Genomic DNA, 14894 nt, shown 5'->3' with positions numbered 1-14894 from the left:
CTTCTCCTCCTCTCCTCCTCCTCTCATTCTCCTCTCCTCCTCCTCTCATCCTCCTCTCATTCTCCTCTCCTCCTCCTCTTCTCCTCCTCCTCTCCTCCTCCTCTCATTCTCCTCTCCTCCTCCTCCTCCTCCTCCTCTCTCCTCCTCTCATCCTCCTCTCCTCCTCCTCATCCTCCTCCTCCTCCTCTCATCATTCTCCTCCTCCTCCTCCTCCTCTCATCCTCCTCTCCTCTCCTCCTCCTCTCATTCTCCTCTCCTCCTCCTCTCATCCTCCTCTCATTCTCCTCTCCTCCTCCTCTTCTCCTCCTCCTCTCATTCTCCTCTCCTCCTCCTCTTCTCCTCCTCTCCTCCTCCTCTCCTCCTCCTCTCCTCCTCCTCTCATTCTCCTCTCCTCCTCCTCTCATCCTCCTCTCATTCTCCTCTCCTCCTCCTCTTCTCCTCCTCTCATCCTCCTCTCCTCCTCCTCTCTTCTATTCTACTGGCTATGACCCACTGATGCCAGCTGTGTCTTACAGCACACACATTCTGATCTCTCTTTCTGTCTCAGTTCTGAACAGTTGAGTATGGCTGCTGTTGTTTTCTTTTTGTTCATTGATGATGTTGTTTTTGATGTTTAATGAGGACTGCAAGATGCCTCTGTCATGAGGTTAGTCTGAACTGCAGTAAGGGGACACATCTCCCCAGCACTATCAGAGTGAGTCATCATATAAAGTCCCCTATGAGGAAGTTTCAACCACTGAACATGATTCAATTCACTAATTATTGATATACAGATGTGTTTCTCATTTTTTATGTAAATCTGCACATCGCTTGACTGGCTCACTGACCCCAAGGAACATTTTCACAGCCTTTTACTGAACACACTCACAGTCTCTCCTTGGATTCTCTGTATGCAGGTGAATAGAGCAGGAATATTGACAGCCTACACAGCCTTAGGCATCTTTTTGTTATTACTAAGAACAGAATTGAATGCCTCTCCATCTAAAGGTTCCAACTTGCATTAAAGGGCCATTTCATATGATAGGTTAGCTGACAGTTCTATTATAACCCCACTCTTGCACAAACATTTAGCAGAGATAGTGTGATGGATGGTGCGATGTATCCCTTGCTGTGGCATTTAGATAGAACATCAATGATGCATCAGTACTGGTGTCAACTAGCAAGTCTGGCCAGGCTAACATTGATAAGAGAGTGATCGTGATGGATAATCATTGAAAAATAATGCATGTTTTAGTAGCAGAGAGAGGATATTAAGATGCACATTCTCTCAGTGTGCAGGTCCTCTTTGTCTCTGTCTTTCTCAGTCCCAGGAGACGAGGTCTATCTCTTACACTGTGACTCTCTACTCTAAGGATCACAGTCAAATATTGCCAGCTGTTATAGATGGATGGGTTTTGGAACTTGTGGTCACTATAAATAAAATCATTAGAACTATAGCCTGTTGATCCTGTGCTGTGGACCTGTGGTCAGACTTTAAGCTGTGGCTGGGACAGTGCCCTGTGGCCCTGGTCCTCTTGGCTGCTATTGTCTTTACTGGAACGCCAGTGGGCCAAGCTGGGCTAAGGTTAATGGGGATGGGGTGGGGGGAGCATGGGATGCAGAGAGGGGGAGGAGTCCCCCAGGCAACTCATAGGGGTGTTGGGTTACTCTGTGTACTGGATGAGCAACACCAAGTAAGAAGACAGAAGAGGGAAGGGAAGGGACGGGACAAATTAAATGTATCCTTATTTAGAACTGTGCCACTGTGCTTGTCCCCAACATTTAATGACCGTCAGAGGAACGAGAGTGGCAGGGGCGTTTTGGTCTCTTTTCTGGGCTGAACAGTACACTGTCCATCAAGCCATTTTTAAACCGTTTTGTTTCTCTTGATACCCTGGTCTGAACGAAAGCATTGTTTAAGTGCATTGATGCTTGTTGAAGGAGGATCATCTTGAAAAGGGATGTGAATGTAATCATAAGCCAAACTGATAGGCTACCTGTTTAGCTTCAAGCTGTGGTCATATTCATCTAGGTCAATCATTTCCAGATGCATACATTTTGAAAATGTCCATAATGTTGTGTGCATTAATTGTTTTTCATTGGTTAAATAATGTTTTTATGTTGAATGTTTTGTTCGAAACGTGACCTTTCTCTCTCTCTCTCTCTCTCTCTCTCTCTCTCTCTCTCTCTCTCTCCATCTCTTTTTCTCCCCCCTCCAGTTACAGATGAAGACACTGTCAAGAGATACTACGCCAAGTTTGAGGAGAGGTTTTTTCAGAATTGTGAGAAGGAGCTTTTGAAGATCAACACATTTTATTCAGGTAGGCTAATTTGATGGAGCAGTGCTACTATGCTATGCTATGCTATGCTATGCTATGCTATGCTATGCTATGCTATGCTATGCTATGCTATGCTATGCAAGTTTGTCTCTCTGACTAAGTTAGACCACCCCTTTGATTTTCTGTGAGCATCTGCAGTTTGTCCACTCGTAGTTACTTATAATGCCATAATAACTAATGCCTGCAGTGCAATGGGAGTAGCCAGTAATTTCCTTGACCTCTTGCACATACGGTTGTCATGTTGAGTGATAACCTTTATTTGGGTGCCAACTACGTGATGTTTTGTAGAACTGTATTTAATGGGTTGATGCTGCCTGGCAACATGGACATTTGATATATTCTGAAACCCATTACCAACGAGTACATACTTTATTGGTAATGGTATGAGTTAGACAGGAAGCCAACAAAATATAGAAAAGGGGCATTCATTGGTGTCTACTTTAATTAGCTTTTCCTTAAAACCTCCCCTCCCATCCCCTTCAGAGTTGAGGCTTTGCCAGAAGCTGAAATAAACTCAGACCAGGTTGGACTGCCAAAGAGAACTGGCACTCTGATCAACATCCTGTTGCTCCTCGTTTTTGTCTTCCCTGAAAACAAGGATTTCCCATCACTGTTGCTCATTAAGCACATCCAGCAGACTGAGTCTGAGTATTTTAATTGTTTTATCTTCAATTAACTAGGCAATTCAGTTAAGAACAAATTCTAATTTTCAATGACGGCCTAGGTGGGTTATGACCCAATGACGGCCTAGGTGGGTTATCACCCAATGACGGCCTAGGTGGGTTATCACCCAATGACGGCCTAGGTGGGTTATCACCCAATGACGGCCTAGGTGGGTTATCACCCAATGACGGCCTAGGTGGGTTATCACCCAATGACGGCCTAGGTGGGTTATCACCCAATGACGGCCTAGGTGGGTTATCACCCAATGACGGCCTAGGTGGGTTATCACCCAATGACGGCCTAGGTGGGTTATCACCCAATGACGGCCTAGGTGGGTTATCACCCAATGACGGTGTGGTTAACTGCCTTGTTCAGGGGCAGAACGACAGATTTTTACCTTGTCAGTTCGGGGATTCAATCTTGCAACCTTTTGGTTACTAGCCCAACGCTTTAACCACTAGGCTACCTGCCGCCCCACATCAAGGCCAGACATCTGGCTTTACTAGAATAAATCTGTCTCAATTCAGATTATAAGGAAATCTATAGTAAATGTTGTTTTTCGCAGTGTTAGGTCTTCTTGGCTGTCTTGTAGCCCAGCCACAGTCAGTCACTTCACTCTCGGACTCCAGACTGCAGCGTCATAATCTCTCATTTTCTACGCCTGGATGTGTTGTATATCCGTCTAGCCGGATGTTGGGATGAAACAAGCAATTACTGAATCTTGTTGGACAGACATCGTTATCTCCCTCTTTTCATGTCTTGTTCAAGGTGTGAGCTTTACATAAGAGAGTCGTCTCCTCCGCAGAGAGCTGTAGCAAGCAGCTTCCCTCTTCTGAAAGGGGTCATCGACCCCCTTAACCTGGAGCAGTACATTTAACTATATGCCAGTGAGAAAAACCAAGGCACAACACAGTCTCTGTTAAATGCTGTCACAATATCTCAAATATTTGTATGTATCCTCAGATATAGACTCCAGAGACAATATTTGACCTGTGGCTGATCCTGGCAAAGCTCCGACGTTAAGGCTTATTTTAGTCTCTTCAGCCTGCATACCATTCTGACACCTTTGTCTGTACACACAAATCTACCCAGGCTTCATTTCTTCCAATTTAGGTCAAGTGTGTGAGTCTTGACTTTCTCACGCCTCATGTTAAGTCATGACTTGATCCATGCAGAGTGGCAGATAGAGACCCTCTGGACAGGGTAGACAGTGTCAGTGACATAATCTACTGTTATCCTGTGAGGGATTACTCTAATTTTAGCCATCAAAAGAGCAGGCATTCCTGTGAGTCGGGTACTGTGAAATTCCGAGGCTGTGTTTGCAACTGAGCGTTAAAGTAACCAATTAACCCACTGCACCTAACGTAACACCCCTGTCTTCACTGATTGACCGTGGGGAACATGAGACGGTGCTTCGTCATTGTCACAAACACATGCAGGCAGGGCCTCTCTGCCCTGCCGTTGACCAGGCGGTCTAGTTGTGAATCAGGACCGAAGAGGTCTATTGCAGAACCCTCTCTCCAGCCTTGGCCTATGAATAGGATGTGGTAGAGTGCAGACACAGGCGGAGGTGACAGTGGAGGATATGTGCCAAAGCCGGGCTCGAGGAGTTCAGTCCTGGAATGTGTTTGTGGGACTGGGATGGGGAGGCTGGGGGAGAATGAGGGCCATGTTCCAGATCTACTCAGGTTCCCCCCTGCCCTGCTGCTGTCTCTCTCAGGAGGGAAATGAACCCTGTCATGACCCTGGTAATGGGCCTGCCGAGGGCTGCATTTACACGTCTGCAGAACCTAATACTCCTCTTTTCACTTCTCCGTAATGGAGATGAGGGCAGGGAGAAGTGTGTTTACCTCTGGCTGGATTTACTGCAGGGCTGTTAATGCAAGCTAATGTTTCTGACAGTCTCAGTGCAGTAGAAGTTACTCTCAAAACCACTAGAAATTTCCACGAGACATCAGCAGAGAGAAATCAAATCTGTCTTTGTCATACTGACACTGTTGCTCACTCGGTTGTTCTCCATATCTCCTTCCCTCATGCAGAGAAACTTGCGGAAGCGCAGAGGCGTTTTGCCACCCTGCAGAATGAGCTGCAGTCGTCTCTGGATGCGCAGCGTGAGAGCAATGCGCCAGGTCTGCGGAAACGCAAGACAGTGTTCCACCTGTCCCAGGAGGAACGCTGCAAACACCGCAACATCAAGGACCTACAGCTGGCCTTCTCCGAGTTCTACCTCAGCCTCATCCTACTGCAGAACTACCAGGTTGGTACCCTAAACCCTACACACCACCCCTAGGTACTTCCTCATCCGGAGGCAGAACTACCAGGTTGGTACCCTAAACCCTACACACCACCCCTAGGTACTTCCTCATCCGGAGGCAGAACTACCAGGTTGGTACCCCCTAAACCCCCCTACATCACAGAACACCCCTAAACCCTACACACCACCCCTAGGTACTTCCTCATCCTACTGCAGAACTACCAGGTTGGTACCCTAAACCCTACACACCACCCCTAAACCCTACACACCACCCCTAGGTACTTCCTCATCCGGAGGCAGAACTACCAGGTTGGTACCCTAAACCCTACACACCACCCCTAGGTACTTCCTCATCCGGAGGCAGAACTACCAGGTTGGTACCCTAAACCCTACACACCACCCCTAGGTACTTCCTCATCCTACTGCAGAACTACCAGGTTGGTACCCTAAACCCTACACACCACCCCTAGGTACTTCCTCATCCGGAGGCAGAACTACCAGGTTGGTACCCTAAACCCTACACACCACCCCTAGGTACTTCCTCATCCGGAGGCAGAACTACCAGGTTGGTACCCTAAACCCTACACACCACCCCTAGGTACTTCCTCATCCGGAGGCAGAACTACCAGGTTGGTACCCTAAACCCTACACACTACCCCTAGGCAGTTCCTCAACCTCATCCTACTGCAGAACTACCAAGTTGGTAACCTTAACCCTAAACCCTACACACTACCCCTAGATACTACCTCAGTCTCATCCTGATGCGGAACTACCAGGTGAAACAGTCAGCCTATCTACACTCTCTCATCTTTCTGCAAATATCTCTGCATCTTACTACCTCTCCATCCACCTCTCTCTAGTGGTGTGTCTATTTCTTCTCTGTTCCTCTCTTTATCTCAGTAGTTCAGTTTTTCTCAACCGTTTAGTCGTTGTCTCCTTCTCCCTTTCTGCATCTCTTGCTCAGTTCAGACTTAACCCCACGATTTGTCTTTCTCCCAGAATCTGAACTTCACAGGCTTCCGTAAGATCCTGAAGAAGCATGATAAGATCCTGGAGACTCCCCGTGGGGCTGACTGGCGCGTGGCCCATGTGGAGGTGGCCCCCTTCTACACTTGTAAGAAGATCACCCAGCTCATTTCTGAGACTGAGGTAAGTATGGAACAGAATCACCTGACTGTGGAGGTCAAAGCATTGTTTAGGTTGATATTCATTCTCCATCATCTGTTTTAACCACAAAATTGCTAATTCTGGCAAAATCGGATCCCGGTCTTTGACCTTTGCTCTTTAATATGTTGTATTGGATTTGAACTTGTTCCTGGATGAACAGTAGTGACGTGTGTGTTGTGTTTGTCAGGCTGTGGTGACGACAGAGCTGGAGGGAGGGGACCGTCAGAAGGCAATGAAGAGGCTGAGAGTGCCTCCACTGGGGGCAGCACAGGTGAGAGAGACTGACACCACAGGTTTACTAGAGGGTGTATGTTAGTTAGTGTACAATTAACCAATTAGATCATCCCCACCATAATTCCCTGCCAGTGCCAGGATCTCATCAACATAAACGTCGTATGGTAGAGTGACACACTTCCCACTCTTCATCTCCTTCCTGCTGTGCGTGTATACAGTAGAGGTATGTGACACACATCCTATTCATCCCCACAGTATTGATCCTGTAAGAGGCTCTCCATACTAGACTGGAAAAAGAGCTTTTCCACACACACACACACACACACACACACACACACACACACACACACACACACACACACACACACACACACACACACACACACACACACACACACACACACACACACACACACACACACACAGAGAGAGAGAGAGAGAGAGAGAGAGAGAGAGAGAGAGAGAGAGAGAGAGAGAGAGAGAGAGAGAGAGAGAGAGAGAGAGAGAGAGAGAGAGAGAGAGAGAGAGAGAGAGAGAGAGAGAGAGAGAGAGAGAGAGAGAGAGAGAGAGATGTCACATATCCTTCATATTTATAGTTGTATTTATATCAATGTCATGTCCACCCTGAATTATGCCAGATCCAAATGGCTTGTCCAGACTCCTGTGGGAACATTTATATGAAGTGTATTTTTAGCACGTACAAAAGTACTTGACGATAACACATGTTAATGTAAATACACTACCTATAAGGTTCATTGAACAGGTGAACTGGATTCTGTGAATGGCTTCAGCTTCCCTGGATAGGTGTGTCTGTCAAGCTAAATGAATTAGTAACTGCCTAGTGTGGATCTGCAGCTGTGTGCCTGACAACATTACAGTAGAGAAGACTGGCAGTCACACCGGCCTAGTAACTGGTAATTGCTCATCTCTGTCATTCTCTGCTTTTCCTTCCTGCAGCCTGCTCTAGCCTGGACTACCTTCCGCGTTGGCCTCTACTGTGGGGTCTTCATCGTCCTCTCTATCTCCTTCATCCTCAGTGGTACATTCACACACAACCATGCTAATAAGGCCTTTTTACTGGAGGATTAACAGATACACAGGATATGAGTAGTGCATACTGTATTTTATGACAAGACTGTAGCCTCAGATATTTTGATGGAGCATTAGATTATTTAATTGCTATTATTATTTTGCAGGTGCTGTACTCATCCGGTATGAGAACGTGTGGCCTCTGGTGCGTATCTACCGTGGTGGCTTCCTGCTGATCGAGTTCCTCTTCCTGTTGGGCATTAACACGTACGGGTGGCGCCAGGCGGGGGTCAACCACGTGCTCATCTTTGAGCTGAACCCTCGCAGCAACCTCTCCCACCAGCACCTGTTTGAGGTAAGGGAGAGGGGAGAACCAGGGGGTACAAAAGGACAATAACAAGAATCAAGCCAGACAGTACACTGAGACAACTACTGGTAATAATGGAGAGAACGAATTATATTGTGTGACCACCACAGAGAGAATGATATTGTTTGACAACCACAGAGAGAATGATATTGTGTGACCACCAGAGAGAGAGAATAATCTTGTGTGACCACCAGATAGAGAATGATCTAGTGACCACCAGAGAGAGAGAATGATCTTGTGTGACCACCAGATAGAGAATGATCTAGTGACCACCAGAGAGAGAGAATGATCTTGTGTGACCACCAGAGAGAGAATGATCTTGTGTGACCACCACAGAGAGAATGATCTGGTGTGACCACCACAGAGAGAATGGTCTAGTGTGACCACCACAGAGAGAATGATCTAGTGTGACCACCACAGAGAGAATGATCTAGTGTGACCACCACAGAGAGAATGATCTGGTGTGACCACCACAGAGAGAATGATCTAGTGTGACCACCACAGAGAGAATAATCTTGTGTGACCACCAGTGAGAGAGAATGATCTAGTGTGACCTCCAGATAGAGAATGGTATTGTGTGACCACCACAGAGAGAATGATCTAGTGTGACCACCAGAGAGAGAGAATGATCTTGTGTGACCACCAGAGAGAGAATGATCTTGTGTGACCACCACAGAGAGAATGATCTAGTGTGACCACCACAGAGAGAATGATCTAGTGTGACCACCACAGAGAGAATAATCTTGTGTGACCACCACAGAGAGAATGATCTAGTGTGACCTCCAGATAGAGAATGGTATTGTGTGACCACCACAGAGAGAATGATCTAGTGTGACCACCAGAGAGAGAGAATGATCTTGTGTGACCACCAGAGAGAGAATGATCTTGTGTGACCACCAGTGAGAGAGAATGATCTAGTGTGACCTCCAGATAGAGAATGGTATTGTGTGACCACCACAGAGAGAATGATCTTGTGTGACCACCAGAGAGAGAATGATCTTGTGTGACCACCAGAGAGAGAATTATATTGTTTGACCACCAGAGAGAGAATGATCTAGTGTGACCACCACAGAGAGAATGATCTAGTGTGACCACCACAGAGAGAATGATCTAGTGTGACCACCACAGAGAGAATGATCTTGTGTGACCACCAGAGAGAGAATGATCTTGTGTGACCACCAGAGAGAGAATGATCTTGTGTGACCACCACAGAGAGAATGATCTGGTGTGACCACCACAGAGAGAATGGTCTAGTGTGACCACCACAGAGAGAATGATCTAGTGTGACCACCACAGAGAGAATGATCTGGTGTGACCACCACAGAGAGAATGATCTAGTGTGACCACCAGAGAGAGAGAATAATCTTGTGTGACCACCAGAGAGAGAGAATGATCTAGTGTGACCACCAGATAGAGAATGGTATTGTGTGACCACCACTGAGAGAATGATCTAGTGTGACCACCAGAGAGAGAGAATGATCTTGTGTGACCACCAGAGAGAGAATGATCTTGTGTGACCACCACAGAGAGAATGATCTGCGGTGACCACCACAGAGAGAATGATATTGTTTGACCACCACAGAGAGAATGATATTGTTTGACCACTACAGAGGGAATTATATTGTTTGACCACCACAGAGAGAATGAGCTGGTGTGACCACCACGGAGAGAATAATCTGGTCTGACCACCAGAGAGAGAATGGGCTGGTGTGACCACCAGAGAGAGAATGGGCTGGTGTGACCACCAGAGAGAGAATGGGCTGGTGTGACCACCAGAGAGAGAATGGGCTGGTGTGACCACCAGAGAGAGAATGGGCTAGTGTAACCACCAGAGAGAGAATGGGCTGGTGTGACCACCAGAGAGAGAATGGGCTGGTGTGACCACCAGAGAGAGAATGGGCTGGTGTGACCACCAGAGAGAGAATGGGCTGGTGTGACCACCAGAGAGAGAATGGGCTGGTGTGACCACCAGAGAGAGAATGGGCTGGTGTGACCACCAGAGAGAGAATGGGCTAGTGTAACCACCAGAGAGAGAATGATATTGTTTGACCACCACAGAGGGAATTATATTGTTTGACCACCACAGAGAGAATGATCGTGTATGACCACCACGGAGAGAAGGATATTGTGTGACCACCAGAGAGAGAATGTTCTAGTGTGACCACCAGAGAGAGAAGGATATTGCGTGACCACCAGAGAGAGAATGTTCTAGTGTGACCACCAGAGAGAGACAATGATCTTGTGTGACCACCAGAGAGAGAATGATCTGGTGTGACCACCACAGAGATAATGATCTGGTGTGACCACCACAGAGATAATGATCTGGTGTGACCACCACAGAGAGAATGATTGTGTGACCACCACAGAGAGAATGATTGTGTGTGCCCACCACAGAGAGAATGATTGTGTGTGACCACTACCGAGATAATGATCTGGTGGTGACCACCACAGAGAGAATGATCTGGTGTGACCACCACAGAGAGAATGATCTGGTGTGACCACCACAGAGAGAATGATCTGGTGTGACCACCACGGAGAGAATGATCTGGTGTGACCACCACGGAGAGAATGATATTGTTTGACCACCACAGAGAGAATTATATTGTTTGACCACCACAGAGAGAATGATATTGTTTGACCACCACAGAGAGAATTATATTGTTTGACCACCAGAGAGAGAATGATCTGGTGTGACCACCACACAGAGAGAATGTTTGTGTGTGACCATCAGAGAGAGAATACTCTTGTGTGACCAGAGAGAGAGAATGATCTAGTGTGACCACCAGAGAGAGAGAATGATCTAGTGTGACCACCAGAGAGAGAGAATGATCTAGTGTGACCACCAGAGAGAGAGAATGATCTAGTGTGACCACCAGAGAGAGAGAATGATCTAGTGTGACCACCAGAGAGAGAATGATCTAATGTGACCACCAGAGAGAGAATGATCTAGTGTGACCACCAGAGAGAGAGAATGATCTAGTGTGACCACCAGAGAGAGAGAATGATCTAGTGTGACCACCAGAGAGAGAGAATGATCTAGTGTGACCACCAGAGAGAGAATGATCTAGTGTGACCACCAGAGAGAGAATGATCTAGTGTGACCACCAGAGAGAGAATGATCTAGTGTGACCACCAGAGAGAGAATGATCTAGTGTGACCACCAGAGAGAGAATGATCTAGTGTGACCACCAGAGAGAGAATGATCTAGTGTGACCACCAGAGAGAGAATGATCTAGTGTGACCACCAGAGAGAGAATGATCTAGTGTGACCACCAGAGAGAGAGAATGATCTAGTGTGACCACCAGAGAGAGAATGATCTAGTGTGACCACCAGAGAGAGAATGATCTAGTGTGACCACCAGAGAGAGAATGATCTAGTGTGACCACCAGAGAGAGAGAATGATCTAGTGTGACCACCAGAGAGAGAATGATCTAGTGTGACCACCAGAGAGAGAATGATCTAGTTTGACCACCAGAGAGAGAATGATCTAGTGTGACCACCAGAGAGAGAGAATGATCTAGTGTGACCACCAGAGAGAGAATGATCTAGTGTGACCACCAGAGAGAGAATGATCTAGTGTGACCACCAGAGAGAGAATGATCTAGTGTGACCACCAGAGAGAGAATGATCTAATGTGACCACCAGAGAGAGAATGATCTAATGTGACCACCAGAGAGAGAATGATCTAGTGTGACCACCACAGAGAGAGAATGATCTAGTGTGACCACCATAGAGAGAAAATTATCTAGTGTGACCACCAGAGAGAGAGAATGATCTAGTGTGACCACCACAGAGAGAGAATGATCTAGTGTGACCACCAGAGAGAGAGAATGATCTAGTGTGACCACCAGAGAGAGAATGATCTAATGTGACCACCACAGAGAGAGAATGATCTAGTGTGACCACCATAGAGAGAAAATTATCTAGTGTGACCACCAGAGAGAGAGAATGATCTAGTGTGACCACCACAGAGAGAGAATGATCTAGTGTGACCACCAGAGAGACAATGATCTTGTGTGACCACCACAGAGAGAATGATTGTGTGTGACCACCACAGAGATAATGATATTATGTGACCACCAGAGAGAGAATGATCTGGTGTGACCACCACAGAGATAATGATCTGGTGTGACCACCACAGAGAGAATGATTGTGTGACCACCACAGAGAGAATGATCTGGTGGTGACCACCACAGAGATAATGATCTGGTGGTGACCACCACAGAGAGAATGATCTGGTGTGACCACCACAGAGAGAATGATCTGGTGTGACCACCACAGAAAGAATGATCTGGTGTGACCACCACGGAGAGAATGATATTGTTTGACCACCACAGAGAGAATGATATTGTTTGACCACCACAGAGAGAATTATATTGTTTGACCACCACAGAGAGAATGATATTGTTTGACCACCAGAGAGAGAATGATCTGGTGTGACCACCACACTGAGAGAATGTTTGTGTGTGACCATCAGAGAGAGAATAATCTTGTGTGACCAGAGAGAGAGAATGATCTAGTGTGACCACCAGAGAGAGAGAATGATCTAGTGTGACCACCAGAGAGAGAATGATCTAGTGACCACCAGTGTGATCTAGTGTGACCACCAGAGAGAGAATGATCTAGTGTGACCACCAGAGAGAGAATGATCTAGTGTGACCACCAGAGAGAGAATGATCTAGTGTGACCACCAGAGAGAGAATGATCTAGTGTGACCACCAGAGAGAGAATGATCTAGTGTGACCACCAGAGAGAGAATGAATGACCACCAGAGAGAGAATGATCTAGTGTGACCACCAGAGAGAGAATGATCTAGTGTGACCACCACAGAGAGGGAATGATCTAGTGTGACCACCAGAGAGAGAGAATGATCTAGTGTGACCACCAGAGAGAGAGAGAAGGATCTAGTGTGACCACCAGAGAGAGAGAGAATGATCTAGTGTGACCACCACAGAGAGAGAATGATCTAGTGTGACCACCACAGAGAGAGAATGATCTAGTGTGACCACCACAGAGAGAGAATGATCTAGTGTGACCACCACCGAGAGAGAATGATCTAGTGTGACCACCAGAGACAGAGAATGATCTAGTGTGACCACCACAGAGAGAGAATGATCTAGTGTGACCACCACAGAGAGAGAATGATCTAGTGTGACCACCACAGAGAGAGAATGATCTAGTGTGACCACCAGAGAGAGAGATAATGATCTAGTGTGACCACCAGAGAGAGAGAGAATGATCTAGTGTGACCACCACAGAGAGAGAAGGATCTAGTGTGACCACCAGAGAGAGAGAGAATGATCTAGTGTGACCACCACAGAGAGAGAATGATCTAGTGTGACCACCACAGAGAGAGAATGATCTAGTGTGACCACCACAGAGAGAGAATGATCTAGTGTGACCACCACCGAGAGAGAATGATCTAGTGTGACCACCAGAGACAGAGAATGATCTAGTGTGACCACCACAGAGAGAGAATGATCTAGTGTGACCACCAGAGAGAGAGAATGATCTAGTGTGACCACCACAGAGAGAGAATGATCGAGTGTGACCACCAGAGGGAGAATGTGCTGAATAAGGGAAATTAAACATTTCAACAATAATACTAATCTGAAGACATGCACTATGTTTTTTTTCTGATCATATTGCCAAGGACAAATTATATAAAGTGTTATAAAGGTAGTTGAATAAAAAATCTATTGCGTGTTTGATTGTTTTATCTATTGAATTCTTCCCTAGATTGCAGGGTTCCTGGGGGTGCTGTGGTGTATGAGCATCCTGTCCTGTCTGTACTCTGAGTACACCATGCTGCCCATGCAGGTCAACCCCCTCATCCTCTACGGCTTCATGCTCCTCTTCCTCATCAACCCCTTCAAGACTGGCTACTACAAGTCCCGCTTCTGGCTGCTCAAACTGCTGGTGAGCTCCTTCTCCACTGGGACTACTGTATTATAATGATGCAATGATATCAGTACAATGAAACCCGACTCAACTGGTGTTTGTTTGTACAACACTGTATTTGATATCTTTCTCCTACTGTATTGTGTTTTGTTGTATTCAGCTTGTCTTTGACTTGTCTGATGTTTGCTGGCTGGGGGGATGGGAGGTAGGAGGATTCAGTGTGTGTGTGAGACAGAGGCCAGAGGGGTGAGGGATAATAGAATGCAGGCGGGTCCCTGGGGATGTGGCGGCTGTGACTGTGCAATCATTACAGGGATGGATCCATCAGTATGCTGCTCCTCCAATCCTCCCCATCCCTTAGTTTCCCAGCCCTCTGAGCCATTCCACAGCCCTCTCCAGCTTTGATTGGGCTCCATTGGGGCCTGTGCAGCATCCTAGAGAGCCACACACCCACACTGAACACAGGAACTAACCTGAGGACAAACCCATAATGAGAGAACAAATCGAGACAGATTGCCTGGTGTGTTTGTTTACACAATGAATACATTTTGAGGAAGGTTTATCTTCTCAATGTCTATAATTTATGTGTATGGAGATGGTGTGGAGATCAATAACGGCATATATTGCCAGGTAGAAATCTTTCATTAACTCGCATACATAACAGGATGAATCAATACTGTTTGACATTTGCAACTGAAACAATCTGGGACTCGGTCAGGCTGCGTAGTGAGGCTGTGTAGCACCCTGGAGGCAAGAGGGGGAGAGTATTATTCCCATTCACCCACAGTCTCATTCGCAGACCCGTGATAACATGATCCAGTCCCAACAGAAACCATACCCAAAGCACTAGTAAACCCAATCATATTAGGCTATATTAAATCAGACTTCTCCAGGGGCATGGCCATGCAGTTGATCCTGTGCTGGTCCCAGACCGTCGTGTCTGTGCATGTGTGGAGTGTC

The 14894-nt window shown here is 46.7% G+C and overlaps 1 protein-coding gene across 1 annotated transcript in view; it reads left to right on the top strand.

The window, feature by feature from the left end:
- LOC123997457 (xenotropic and polytropic retrovirus receptor 1 homolog) overlaps positions 1–14894 on the top strand; it is an 86141-nt gene that overhangs the window by 57879 nt on the left and 13368 nt on the right. Inside the window, exons 3-9 of the mRNA XM_046301718.1 lie at positions 2199–2300; positions 5021–5238; positions 6235–6384; positions 6590–6673; positions 7594–7675; positions 7833–8020; positions 13773–13952. Of these exons, the coding sequence (XP_046157674.1) occupies positions 2199–2300; positions 5021–5238; positions 6235–6384; positions 6590–6673; positions 7594–7675; positions 7833–8020; positions 13773–13952 (1004 nt within the window). The remainder of the gene's footprint in view (positions 1–2198; positions 2301–5020; positions 5239–6234; positions 6385–6589; positions 6674–7593; positions 7676–7832; positions 8021–13772; positions 13953–14894) is intronic.

This window comes from Oncorhynchus gorbuscha, linkage group LG15 (genome assembly GCF_021184085.1).
Source record: "Oncorhynchus gorbuscha isolate QuinsamMale2020 ecotype Even-year linkage group LG15, OgorEven_v1.0, whole genome shotgun sequence".
NCBI classification, from domain to species: domain Eukaryota; kingdom Metazoa; phylum Chordata; class Actinopteri; order Salmoniformes; family Salmonidae; genus Oncorhynchus; species Oncorhynchus gorbuscha.
This window is presented reverse-complemented; position numbering and strand designations above follow the sequence as displayed.